This window comes from Coregonus clupeaformis, chromosome 4 (genome assembly GCF_020615455.1).
Source record: "Coregonus clupeaformis isolate EN_2021a chromosome 4, ASM2061545v1, whole genome shotgun sequence".
In the NCBI taxonomy this organism is placed as follows: Eukaryota; Metazoa; Chordata; class Actinopteri; order Salmoniformes; family Salmonidae; genus Coregonus; species Coregonus clupeaformis.
This window is the reverse complement of record NC_059195.1, coordinates 18,666,769-18,681,422: the sequence shown is the minus strand read 5'-3', so window position 1 is coordinate 18,681,422 and position 14,654 is coordinate 18,666,769. Positions and strand designations below refer to the sequence as shown.

Here is a 14,654-nt window from a genome sequence, read left to right as displayed (position 1 = left end):
TCACTCTCAGGCATTACACAGAAATCTCAAGTATAGTCACATTGGCCCTTTACATTGGTAACTCAACTCAAGCTAACTGCAGAGGAAATGCTGCTGCAAGTCTGTCTGGACTGACAAAGCAAATGTTATCAGGAGATGTCACAGATCCAGGAAATACCACTTTCAGCTTTAGCTTTTATTTGTCTTCAACCACTTTTATTAGCCTCTGGAATCTCTTGTGATGAAAGCAGCAGTTCTACTTTTGAAACTATGAAACTGAATGTCTGAACACAACTAAAACACGCTCAACGCACAATTGTCCTCAAAATGATTATAATAATATATCATAATTGTTTTTTTTGTGTGTGAAGAAAATCAAAAAGTATTAAAAACAACCTGAATGAAAACAAGTGTATATGGCCAGCTCCTGAGCATGGCATTTGGTCTGGAAGGGCAGGCTGGACCTGCTAACCCGGCCCAATACAGAGGAGAAAGGAAACTCTGAGGTAGATAACTGGTCATTCTGACCGACCATCAGGCCAGAACACAGTCTTCTGGAAGACAACTCAATCATAAAGCCTGTTCAAATCTACTAGAATAAAAAATAATCAAACTTTTAGCAATAACATTATCTGTTGCACAAAGTCAAAACAGATTATTATTGTAATTTTTTGTAATTTCATAGTTTCAAACTGCCTTCTTTCCTGGTTTATTTGTATTTCTAACATTGCATTTTCCATTTTTCTGTAGTGATGAAATCAGCTTGTGGCATTTGTTGGATCCAAATCGTCTTTCATGCTTGTTTGTGTCCATACTTTCATAAAACCTATGAAAACTGAAAGTAAATGTACAAAAAAGGCACATTCTCCAAACTGCAATCTAGTCTGGCAAAAAGTCAATTACATCCTTGTGAGAGAGAAATGACACTTTCCTCAATTTACAAGCTCCCAGTTCTTTGGTGAAGTAAACTATAATTGGAAGTGCCGAGCTTGTTTGTTTCCTACCAAAGAGCTAGGTGCAATAAAATCTACATATTAATATCAGTTTTCCCCAACTCAAACTCCATTTAACTTTTTCCTATGTTGTACTGGAAGCCTTTGATCGTTTTTTTGCACAATAATAAATCCAAGTTTGCCTTTTTGCATTTCAACTGAAAGTGAAAAAGAAACATCCTGCCAAGCTGACAGAGAACAACAACATCCCCGAAAAAGACAACCACGCCCTCCCTTATTCCATCCCCACCCCAAGAAGTTCATTTTAGGCTAATCTACAACACCAAGTAATTAAAAGGCAAGATTCAAAATGTGATCATTCAGCAGGATATCTACCACATTCAACAACCAGAGACCTTTAAGGCCCACAGATAATACAAACATTACATCCTATTAAAACCATCATCAGATTCAGAGGGTCATTTCACTCTAAACATTTTTTTTCTCAAAAACTTCTACTTCAGATTAGTTTTTAGAGGGGAAAAGCAAAACACATACAGATGTAGGATCTTAATTTGAGCCAGTTTGCTACAGCAGGAAAATAATCCTGCAGCAACAGGAAATGTGAATTAGTAGGTGGATTATAATCAATGGACATTTTTGTAGTGGTTAATATATTTTTCGTAAGGGAAAATCAAGTCTGAAATTACAAAGTGAAAGTTACAAACTTCAGAAGCCTTTTTAAACCTCAAATACACCACAAGTTTAAAATGTCCTACATTGCAGGAAAGTTCTCTGGCAACAGGGTGATCAAATTAAGATCCTACATCTGTAAACACAGCAGATTTTATTAGCTATATCCAAAGGAAAAGCCCTATTTAGCTGATTTACAAGGCAATAACTCTCAACATTTCTTGCTCATTTCTAGCCTTGGAAGTTTCCTATACAGCTACTGTACGGAAATCTTTAAGGCAAAAGATCAGTCTAGACCACTAAGATAAATCACTTTACAAGAAGAAACATTTAACACTTCACCATAGCAACACTCACACAGCAAGCACCAAACATCATTTAAGATGTCTGGCTAATAAATCTTCAGAAAAATCTATTTCAGTACAAAATAAGAGAAAAACAAAATGTAAATCATAAACAATATTAACAAAAGACATATTTACTATCATGCACCTTAAACAACAAGTCACATGATCCGCTATAGGTTTTTGCATCCATGTGACAATCCGTGGTAAAAAATAAACTTTCTTTCTTTATTAAAATAAAACTTTTTTTTCTTTTCTTTTTTTTAGAATTATAGTATCCTTTGATTAAATGAATCACTTATTTGCACCTCATGGAACTTATAACAAAATAGTCTCACTTGTTTTTCTTATCACAAACAAAAGGAAATAATTGCAGAACCTGTGCAAAATGGTGATAAATCCTTAAAGCACGATCCATCATCAGAGGAAGCCATGATTATTTCAGCTGTCATACAACTCTTTCTTCTGGGCTCCTACCACACCTGAGAGAACACAACCAAGACAGTCAGATGGGTTAAACTCTGGTACTAAGTATATTTTTATCATATGAAACATCTACCCACAACCATACAGGCTGGGGACCATGGCCCCTTCCATGGCTCTGTCCCAAATGGCACCATATATATGGGTCATTCTACAGAAGTTGTGCAAATTGGGCACGTTTGTATCCTATTTTTCCCAAACTTTCAGCACAGATGTCTTACAAAATATGCCAGGTAGACATGTATACTACTCACACGATTAAATAATAATATATAATTGTTCACCTGAATTCCTTACCACCCCGCTAAATGTGTCACTACCGAAACCTAGTTAAAAGGTTGCAATAAAGGGAGAACCAAGCACAGTAATGATACTTTTGATTAACCTTCAATTACAGATACATTTTAAAAATTGTATTTGCATACCAAATTAACAAAATAGTATTTTCGCAGGTTGATGAGAAGGTGACAATAGTTGGTGCGATTATTCGCAAATGGAAGAAACACAAAAAAACTGTCAATCTCCCTCGGCCTGGGGCTCCATGCAAGATCTCACCTCGTGGAGTTGCAATGATCGTGAGAACGATGAGGAATCAGCCCAGAACTACACGGAAGGATCTTGTCAATGATCTCAAGGCAGCTGGGACCATAGTCACCAAGAAAACAATTGAAAGCCAACTGAGATTTATTCCTGATTATTATTTGACCATGCTTGTCACTTATGAACATTTTTGAACATCTTGGCATGGTTCTGTTATAATCTCCACCCGGCACAGCCAGAAGAGGACTGGCCACCCCTCATAGCCTGGTTCCTCTCTAGGTTTCTTCCTAGGCTTTCGCCTTTCTAGGGAGTTTTTCCTAGCCACCGTGCTTCTACACCTGCATTACTAGCTGTTTGGGGTTTTAGGCTGGGTTTCTGTACAGCACTTCGAGATATTAGCTGATGTAAGAAGGGCTATATAAAATAAAATTGATTGATTGATTGATTGAATTGGTAACACACTACGCCGTGAAGGACTGAAATCCTGCAGCGCCCGCAAGGTCCCCCTGCTCAAGAAAGCACATATACAGGGCCGTCTGAAGTTTGCCAATGAACATCTGAATGATTCAGAGGAGAACTGGGTGAAAGTGTTGTGGTCAGATGAGACCAAAATCAAGCTATTTGGCATCAACTCAACGTGTTTGGAGGAGGAGGAATGCTGCCTATGACCCCAAGAACACCATCCCCACCGTCAAACATGGAGGTGGAAACATTATGTTTTGGGGGTGTTTTTCTGCTAAGGGGACAGGACAACTTGTTGTTACTTTCGGTACTTCTGTCAGTGTCTCACGGATCAATTCTATCTATCAGCGCAGCCGATGTCCCCCTTATACCGCGAGCGCACCGTGCCTGGTCCACTTACAGTGCATTCCACATGACACGTTGGGGGCGATGAAACAACTGAGCCCGATTCATTTTCAATGGAGTGATCGTTGGGCGTGGGCTTTCTAGGCTAACTTTCCTTGCTAGCTTACAGCTGAAGCTAACATTACATTTACATTTGAGTTATTTAGCAGACACTCTTATCCAGAGCGACTTACAGTTAGTGAGTGCATACATTTTCATACTGGCCCCCCGTGGGAAACGAACCCACAACCCTGTCGTTGCAAGCGCCATGCTCTACCAACTGAGCTACAGTTGTTTGTGATACCATAACGCAAAATATGCTGATTGCCATCAAAACTTTATTCATTCACTTAATCAGACTCTCTCTCATGTCTCTCCCAAATATTATCTATTGCCTAAGCGAACTGACTGTGTGTGAATATAACTCTGACGGGCCTCCCCCTCTTGCCTTGTGAATGACGTCATTAGTGGTTAAAGAGACAGTGCACACTTTTATAAAATAAGCTACTTCTATGCAAATGTTGTTGATCAGTACAATACAATAAGTCTCAAATGGAAGGGAAACAGATTGCTTTTCATCTGTAGCCCCATGAAATCAGCCAAAACAAGCACACACTCCTATTGAATATGCATTCACCTGTATTGTGAATAGGCCTAGCCTACATCTTGATTTACCCAGTTTATCAATAGAGATTTACCATTCAAATAAATGATTACCATTATGTTGTTATGTAGTTAGATTGGTAAAAACAAAGTCGAATTGATTGTATGATTGTATAATGGATTCATTAATGCATACATGGCTGTCTCTGAAAAATGTCGACGTAAGACATTCCATATGTCATGACATTGAACTCAAAAGATGCCCAACGATTGAACAGAGCAATAGCTGAGTTTATCTGTCTGGATCAAGTGCCATTCTGTGACTTTGTTTGGGCCGTGGTATCTTTTTGGTATTGTTTTGGTATTGAGTATTGTGATGGTATCGAGTATCGTGATGCTAAACCTGGTATCGGTATCGAAGTAAAAATTCTGCTATAGTGACAACACTACACCATTCCAACACAGAAAAGTAGCTTTTCATATTGTAAGTAATTATAGGTCATACACTGGGCAGTTACTTTAAAACTGCTGCCAAGAGGAGGGCCTCTAGGAGGGTCCCCCCCATCCCTATGCTAACTTTGCCACCACCGCTGAAAAAAATCCTAGGGGAAACACTGTACAGTACAGTATAGCACATTAAAGACCTCTATGTTTTGGCCAAATAGATGTCAATGTTTGGGCTCTAAGAGAGTTGGAGCACCCTGCTGACTATGCATCTCAACACTCTACACTTTTTCCTGAAGTGTGCACAAGTCCACTACCCACATGGTGGTCCTCAGCTCAGTTGGTAGAGCCTGGCGTATGCAACTTTAAATGGAGATAACCTCAATGGCGCTGCCCATGCTGTCACATAATGGCACAGATATAAAGATGAGACCTCTATATATCTCTATGGTGTCAATTGTTTCGGTTGTGACCATTTTGGTTTGGCTGATTTTGGACTTTAAAGAATCCCCATAGCTAACATATGGCTGGCTATCTTTCATTTGGACAGATGTACATCCCAGCAAACATATATTTTAGTCCCAAAACCATACTTGATATATTAGATGTTCGGTAGTGACACTTCTCCAAAATCTTTGCAGACAGACTACTCACCATGTGGCCATGCTGGAGAGGGGTGCAATCCCATCACTCATGTTTGTAGGGGTGTGGCTTAAGGTACATTCATTCTACAGTATTTGAATGTGTGTGTTTTGGTAGTGACATCAAAAGGTGGGACAGCATTTTTTGTACATGTTTAAAAATAAACAAAACTACTAATTAGATCAGCATCTTTAAATGTAATAATAGAACAACTCAAGATGTTCTATTAAAATAATAGTGTGAAAAATAAAATAAAAATCATGAATTGCTTTATAGTCAGGGTTTGGGACAGCCACCTCTTAATATAAATAGTTTTATAAACAATGACTTTGTACTTCATTCATTTAACAATATGTTATTGCCTTGGATTGAATTAGAACATATCATTATGTAAATAAATGTCCTAAAGTTTGAAGACTAAACTGTTTTTTTAAATCGTTTTTTTGGGGCTGCAATTTGCACCACTTCTGTAGAATTCTGACCAGAGCACTATGTGCACAAGGGCACTATATAGGGAATAGGGTGCCATTTGAGACGCACACCATTCACGATATAAGACAAAGATCCCACACTGACTGTACCTCCGTATTACTTGGTTTGTTGGTAGGTGTAAGGGGAATGATCACCGGATGACTCCACCTGTTGTTGCTGACTGTTATCCTGGAAGGAAAATTAAGACTGGATAACGCTCAGCAGCAGTTTAGCATCTATAAATACATCAATGGTTATCTATGTGAATGACCTCTCTTACCTAGCGTCTATAAACAACCAAGTAGTAAGTAGAGCTAAAATCTTATAGCTATAATCTTATACATAAGGTTCTTTATAAATAGTAAGTTAATCACAAACCTCCACTGGAACATTTGCCGTCTGCATGTGTGCATACTGGGGAATATAGGCTCCTTGCATAGAGTTTGCAGCCATATACTGCACAAAGAAGGACAGAACTGTGTAAGTATAAATCCATCTTAAATTCAACTTCAAGACGATAACCAAAACAGATCCCAACATCAAATGTACATCTGGGGCCGTATCTATCAAGCGTCTGAGAGTAGGAGCACTGGTCTAGGATCAGGTCCATGTAATCTTATTCATTGTGATCTAAAAGCCCAAACGGATCTTAAATCAGCACTCCTACTCTGAGATGCTTGATACATACGGTATGGCCCTTGCTTTAATTATACAATACATGAACCCAGTGTTGACGTATTTGACCCCTTGACCGTTCCCACTCACCGTTCCTGTGCTACCCATGGAGAGGTGACTCATCTGGTGAGTGAGAGGGCTCATCATGGATGTAGGCTGTAGTGACATAGTATGGTCCATAGAGGGCGATATCACCGCTCCCTGGGACAGAGAATGTGAGGATGAGCAGAGCAGCAGAGGGTAGCAGAGGCATACAGACGTCCATAGATCCTATATTTTTTTGTAACTTATAACAAGTAAATACAATACAAATCCACGATTACCATGCAAAATATCTAAATGACAGAAACAGGAGGAGTGAGAGAAAGGGGAAGAGAGAAAGAAGGACAGACTTTGGTTGCGTCCCAAATGGCACCCTATTTCCTATGTAGTGCACTACTTTTGACCAGAGCCCTATGGAACCTGGTCAAAAGTTGTGCCCTATAAAGGGAATAGGGTGCCATTTGGGATGCAACTGTCCTGTTGAGTCTCTGGCACTAGACAGGGCAGACAGGTGGAGGCTGGAGAGAGTTACAATAATACCTAGATTGAACCCTTTTCCTTCATGTATCATTTATCATTCCACGAGGGCTTGCCCTGTGTTGGGTTTCAGACTGAGAGGGAGATCAACTGAGCTCAGTGTGTCAGACTTCATATCCTATATCCACATTACAAGGTAGCTGGCCACACTGGTTTTAGAAGTCACTGGATGCATCCCAAATGGCACCCTATTCCATGTACAGTGGACTACATTTGATCAGGGCCCATATTCCTCTGGTCAAAAGTAGGGCACTTTATAGGGAATTGGGTGCCATTTGGAACGCAGACACTGACAATCTTGGCTGATTAACACTGAAAAGGCTAGAGGCACATGGGGAGAAGTATTTGTAAAAACATCCATTGGGAACCACTATTTCCTTGTAAAAATGGGAAATACTTTATTACAGAGCAATATTTACTCAGCTCCCAACCATCTGTTAGGAAATACAAATGGAATCAGTCATCAAACACAAGATGTTTGAAGTGTTTCCAACTTGTCGTGTGGTGAGTGCTTGTGGTGAGCATCACCAAGAGAGCCAAGCATCCTGGTGCTAGTATTTCTGTAGGTTTTCTGTAGTGCCAGTAAATCCCAGACAGCCCAGTCACACACTGTACTGTATGTGTGGCATCACTACCCTCCATCTCCCTTTTCACATCCCTGTTTCTCCTCTTTTCGAAACAACAAAAAGCGAAGGGAACAGCTGATCTATGCATCTGACCAGAGTAAGAAAGAACAGAAGAGATAAGGAGGAAAGGAAAGAAGGAGAGGAGAAACATGACGTTCCAAAGTGAGGGAGGAAAGAAAAGGAGGAGATGATGCGAAAAAGAGGCAGTGGAGTAAAGGACGGCAAGAGAAAGGTAGTTTATTTGGTCTTACTGGATGCTGCATGATGTAGGGCTGGTGAGTAACCCAGGAGGGATTCTGTACCTGGAACATCACACATACACTCTGTAAATATCCTAGCACAGGGCAGGCACAGGGAGGGAGCTATTTCAGGAGCTCACACGCCTCTGTGTTTGGCTCAGCACTACAGGACTGCGTCCCAAATGGCAGCCTATTCCCTATATAGCGCACACATTTTGAACAGCGCCCTGGTCAAAAATAGTGCACCATATAGAGCACAGGGTGCCATTTGGGACGCAGGACCTCTATACTAGGCAGTGTCAGAGGAAGGGCCGGAAAATTGTCAAAGACCCCGGCCACCCAAGCCATAGACTGTTCACTCTGCTACCGCATGGCAAGCGGTACCGGAGCGCCAAGTCTGGTACCAAACGGCTCCTGAACAGCTTCTACCCCCAAGCCATAAGACTGCTGAACAGTTAATCAAATGGCTACCCGGACTATTTCCACTAACTTTATGCACACACACACACGCACACACACACACACACACACACACACACACACACACACACACACACACACACACACACACACACACACACACACACACACACACACACACACACACACACACACACACACACACACACACACACACACACACAACATATGCTCACACACACAAAACACTTGGTACACACTCGGTACCGGTACTCGTTGAATATAGCCTCGTTATTGTTTTCTATTGTGTTACTATTTTCAATTTCTATTTGCAAATGTTCTTACTTTTTAACTCTGCATTGTTGGGAAAGGGCTCGTAAGTAAGCATTTCACGGTAAAGTCTACACCTGTTGTATTCGCCGTATGAGACAAAATAAAATTTGATTTGAAGGTGCCATTTGGAACACAGCTCTGAGAAAGCCCATAGTGACCTCTCATATCCCCAACCACAAACCTCAAAAGAGAGCACTCCAAGATAAGAGTCATAAAAGATTCATAAATACAAACGGACCTGGTCAGTTATGGGAAAATGTGTATTATGGGTGTATATAATAGTAATGCTATTCAAAGTCATGCAAACCCATCTATCCATTTAAATTGAATGAGGTAGATGCCAACCTGGTACGTGGAGACAGGTGAGATATATGGAGACATGGACGTTTGAGCGATCATCCTGTTTCCGATGCTGTATGGCGACACATAAAATCTGTAGAGGGAAATTCAACTGTTTATAAAGTCCTATAAGATAATAGGAACACACTATGGATTTGTTGCGGTGGCTCTTCTTACCCATTTTGCATAGCAGCTGTGGTGGGGTCATATGTGAGGGTCATTCCAGCCTGGGGACATACAAAATAACAAGAGCTAAAATGAGATGAGCTAACCTAATGAGACGAGCTAACCTAATGACACGAGCTAACCTAATGAGACGAGCTAACCCATACCCTGAGGCAACCTACACACACAAACAATTCTCCCCTTGACACCTGTGGACTAACTACTGTATTAACACCTCATAAATCTGTCAGTTTTTGGTATAAGATTTAACCATGTTCATTAAAACTGGAACCAGAATGCCTCCTATAGATGTGCTCTTCCATGTCCAGTAATCCCACTCCATCCAAAATGAATGCTGAAACGAGAGGGCAGCAGCACTCACCAATCTAGCATCGCAGTCTCTAGGCCACGGACGGCTGTTTTGCAGAAATTTATTCTGGCTTTGCCTCTTTTTCTGCCCGCCGTCAGCAAACTTACACAGCAAGGGCTCCAGTGGCGCTGGAGAGAGAGAGACAGAGAGAGAGGGGCTTCACAAACACTACTATAGTATGCATGGTGCTGTCTGCATTGCTTACTGTACTGTCAATCAGGCGGCCAGCTCTTGCTGAGCTTGGGAGTGGGCTTTAAGACGCCCGGCTGGGAAACACAGACATCACATTTGGCAGCTGTGGCCCTGTAATCCCCATCCTCTCCTAATGGCGGCAGGGCCAGAGGACACTATTTGAGTCAAATAATCCAATTAAATAGCTTAGAGTGGGAAAGAAGGCAGGCAGCTCTCTGGCCACACAAGGCAGCTCTGCACTCTGCCTCTTAGTGCTAGTGCAGTCTTATGGAGGGACCACAGATCAGCTGCTTGACCACTCGCTGCCTGACCACTCAATGTATTGGTTCTCATCCCAATGAACCAATAGGCAATCCATCATTTACTGTAATTTGAAGCTGTTTAATAAAATAGCTATCACTTGAGAGCAGTGCTGCTGCTCAAAGAGTGAACATAATTGATTTGTAGAAATCGGTCTCTTACCAGGAACTCCAGGTGGTGTCTTAATAAACTTCCCGTTGAAGTGAGAGATAACTGCATCACATTTATCTGTCGACTCCATCCTGAAATATGCAGGTTAAATCAAGTTAAATCAATTCCATGATATATACTGCAGAATCACACAGTGGCATCCTTCAGTGCTTTATGTTTAAGACGTAGTTTATTTTAAAAATCAATATACTGGACTTTTATCTTAGTTGGCAGGTCTTAGAGTGCACTTGAGGTTAATATATATTAATATATTTGATATAGTAAAGATATATTTTGTCTGGATCTGGGGGAACATGCATGTAGGCAGTGACTTGACAACACACCATCTCATAGACAGACATTCCTATGATCCATAAATAGTGTTGCTAATTTGAATCAAACCCTTTCAGGTTAGTCTAGTGTCCTGTTATGCGAGCTTGAAAGGAGGAGGCCCACATTAACACTATAATTACACCCTCGTTATTATAAAACTGTTCTTCAACAGAATGCATGATCTCTCCCTTAGTTCCTTTTCTCTCTCTTTATCGCTCTCTCTTTATCTCTCTCTCTCTCTCTCTCTCTCACTCTCTCGCTTGCTCTCCAGCACCACCGGAGCCCTTGCATTAAACCTTTGTCGTCCCCTAGAATCAACAGCTAACCACACTGTGTTCACTCAACCTCTCTGGTGAAAAACTGAATTAAAATAAGTGGAAATACAATAACTCTTTATTGCAAACGAATGGGCTATAATCAACCCAATGGGCACACACTAGTTGAATCAACGTGTTTTCACGTCATTTCAATGACATTACATTGAACCAACGTAGAATATACATTGAATTGACGTCTGTGCCCAGTGGGAAGCCATGTATTGTTGGGAATTTTGATTATGTGATATAAATGTTTAGCCTGATCTCAGATCTGTTTGTGCACTTGTAAACTCCATTGCTGTCCTTGCCAAGCCCAAAATAAATTTGCATAACAATGAGTGACAAGGAGTTGGCATGATAGCGCAAACAGACCGCCACTCACGCTATCAATTTCTGTCATGTGGATAAAAAAGTAATTCATGAATGTTGGGTTGTGGCTCCTGTTCATTCAACTACTACAGGACGTGGTCATTTAGAATAGAATAGAACAACTTCCTTTTGAGCACAGTAGGACAGAGGCTGACCTTGCAAAGCCCACTCCTCTACTGGCTCCATTGGAGTCCCTCAGTATCCGGGTAGAGATGACCTGGCCAAAGGGTTTCAGCATGTTCTCCAGCTCCTGCTCGTCCATCGACAGCGGCAGGTTGGAGATATACAGGTTGGTGGGGTCTTGTTCTTGTTGCTGCGTGGTGATAAAAGACAGGAAACATTAAGGTGTTACTGACACTTAGGAACCACCTTGACACACCTGGAAAAACACCAACATCTCAAACATTCCAACTAAATCTCTTTATTGGCATTCATTTCAGTTTCAGGCATGGCAGGTATGAGGGAGGATTTTGATTCTGTTTCAATGTAGTTTATCCAGATATCACCAGAACTGCTTACACAGTCATATTTATGAATAATTCCTCCTCCCTGTCCGAGTCCCAAATTGCATTCATTTTAGTGCACTACTTTTGACCAGGGCCCATAGGGCTCAAAAAGTAGTGCACTACTTTTGACCAGGGCCCATATGGCTCAAAAAGTAGTGCACTCTAGAGGAAATAGGTAGCTGCTTTTAGCAATGCTGGTGTATTTACACTAGCGTTGCTCGCAATTGAGGGAAGCCAGAAGTTATTATTAGTATTATTAAACATACTTTCCATTCCTCTCTGCTTACCTCAATCCTGCACGTGCGCCATATTGTATGTGCACCAAAAAATGAAATACTTGTGGGTGACTAATTTTGACATGGTAAGCAGAGTGGAAGTGGGTCTACAACAGATCCACGTTTGGAAAGTCTGTTTAATAATACTTTCCTTTAGATCAGTGGTCACCAACCTTTTCTGAGTCAAGATCACTTTCTGACTCTAAATGCAAGCCGAGATCTACTGCACAGATGTTTTTTTTTTTAAACGTGACTTAAAAAACATATTAAGCCTATGCAACATTAACCAATTAAAAACTGTTCTGTAGCAATGAGGTTTGTGCAGTAGGCTATAGGCCCAATACATTATCACTGCATATTGGCTATGCTTGAATTGCCCTGTCAATGTTGTTCTCAAACCATTTTGAAATGTGGTATATGATCACACTGGTAATAGACAATTTGTTGTATTACTTGTGAGGCACAGCTGAGTGAGCATAATAATTAGCTTTTTTTTACTGGACTGATGGCCTGCATCTGATGGTCAGTCTGAGGGGAGGGAGGGAGCAGCGGTGAGGCTGCCTTTCAGCCGACTCACCGTCCCTCCACTCTCCCTCCCTTCCTCCGCTGAGAAACGGGGACACAGTCTTCCAGCTGATGGCGAAACTCAAGTCACACTGCATTATTTCTGCCTCATGCACCAATTCATGTTGTTACTCCTGTGACCAGAGAAAGTGAAATATTCCTCGATATTAAAAAAGACACAAGCCGATAATAATAACAACGCAAGCTTATCGGAACACTTTGCTATTCTCATTCATTGCAGCTGCAGTGCTGGTTGTAGCGTAAATGAAAGTAGGGAGAACGTGGATTTTATGGCTTATAAAAATGTTGAACAAAGTGTTGACAGTGCTGAATAACAACTTAAACATGAACCTTCTCATAAAAAGAGCAGCTCTTTGCTGTATTTGTTGTCTCTCTCTAGTCATGGTTTAAAAAGTTTGGAAGTATTACAGCATCAACTTTGCTGTGCGTTCAAGGTTTCTTTTTACAGTCTACGGCTCGAGGAAACTGTGTACACATGGTGATCTGAGCTATCTGATTGGCCAGCGGTAGGCCTATAGTTGCACTTGATTTGCTCTCTGGGCCTGCCGGGTAGGTGGAGTTCTACCTTCAGACACATGAAATGGTTCAAAATGGGAACACTTTGCCTTCCCGGCGCTATGGCTGCTGAATCAAGTGCACATACCTCCATCAGCGCGAAATGCTTTATCGTTAAGTTCTTTAAAGAAATGTTTGGTGATCGACTAGGAATGCCTTGGACATCGCATTGGTGACCACTCCTTTAGATAGTTTGTTTCAAATTCCCCCCGTTTTAATTGACCAACAGTCCAGCCCACTGGCACAGTAAGTTGAAATCTTCTGGTTTCCCGCGGACTGTTCAGTTGTTTTGCAACGCAATTGCGAGCAACGCTAGTGTAAATACACCAGCGTTGCTAAAAGCAGCTAGGGAATAGGGTGCCATTTTGGATACCCACTCTGAGATCTCTCTGACTGCTGTGATTGGGTTAACCCTGGCCATGATGTCTCTCTCCCGCTTTGCCGTCTTTGTCTGCCTGCTAATAAAGGGTCACCATGAATAGTGATGAGTAGTGATTTGCATGCAGCCCATGCTTGGTTGAGACCCACATCAGCTGATTTCTTCCTGTATTTCAATAGCATCAGCAGAAACATAAGACACAGTTACGGGTCCCCGGGGAGCAGCCGCTCACCATTAATATTCATCAGCGTCCTGCTGCATTCAGAGCCAGCCTAACACACTGGATTGGATTACTAAAGTAATACGCTGATAGAAAAATCAACATCCAACTATTAGGAACAATGAATTGGCCCCACACAGAAAATAACAGCAGAGCATAGCAGCACCCAGAAAATGTGTTGAATCAGAGGGGTTGGTGAGGAGGTAAGGGAGAGATGGATGGATAGAGGAAGGGTGTGTTTCAGCACTCAGCAGCACCAGGGCTCAGAGTGTATGTGTGTGTGCTGCTTGAATAACTCTAAAGAGCTCTCTGGAACGGAAAGAGGAGTCAGCAACACTCCTCCCTGTTCACCACACAAACACACACGTTTGTTTTACTATCCTTGTGGGGACACCCCAAAAAATCCCATTCAAACTAAAAATTTCCCTAACCCTTAACCCTAAACCTAACCCTAACCTTAAGCCCAAAACCCTAACCCTAATCCTAAAACTAACCCCTAACCCTAAACATAACCCCTAACCCTAATTCTAACCCTAAACCTAACCCCTAAGCTTAAAAAAAAGCCTTCTTCCTTGTGGGGACCGGTGAAATGTCCCCACTTGTCCGAATTTTCCTTGTTTTGCTATTATTATGAATGGACTTCTGGTCCCCACAAGTATAGTAAAACCAAACCACACACACACACACACACACACACACACACACACACTAATTATATTCAAGGGCAAAAAGACTGCCTTACCATTTTAC

General features: G+C 41.5%; 1 protein-coding gene across 8 annotated transcripts in view; it reads right to left on the bottom strand.

The window, feature by feature from the left end:
* Positions 1-1,673: 1,673 nt before the first annotated feature.
* The window catches only part of LOC121551970 (RNA-binding motif, single-stranded-interacting protein 1), a 52,652-nt gene continuing 39,671 nt past the window's right edge, over positions 1,674-14,654 (bottom strand). For 6 of the 8 annotated variants that reach the window (XM_041864656.2, XM_041864663.2, XM_041864671.2 and 3 more), the window contains exons 5-14: positions 11,540-11,697; positions 10,378-10,457; positions 9,736-9,851; positions 9,366-9,415; positions 9,195-9,282; positions 8,109-8,159; positions 6,743-6,853; positions 6,356-6,433; positions 6,088-6,166; positions 1,674-2,430 (exon numbers count right to left, since the gene is read on the bottom strand). In XM_041864656.2, the coding sequence (XP_041720590.1) occupies positions 6,095-6,166; positions 6,356-6,433; positions 6,743-6,853; positions 8,109-8,159; positions 9,195-9,282; positions 9,366-9,415; positions 9,736-9,851; positions 10,378-10,457; positions 11,540-11,697 (804 nt within the window). In that variant the 3' untranslated portion in view covers positions 1,674-2,430; positions 6,088-6,094. The remainder of the gene's footprint in view (positions 2,431-6,087; positions 6,167-6,355; positions 6,434-6,742; positions 6,854-8,108; positions 8,160-9,194; positions 9,283-9,365; positions 9,416-9,735; positions 9,852-10,377; positions 10,458-11,539; positions 11,698-14,654) is intronic. The other 2 variants (XM_041864698.2, XM_041864710.2) reach the window with 1 other exon arrangement.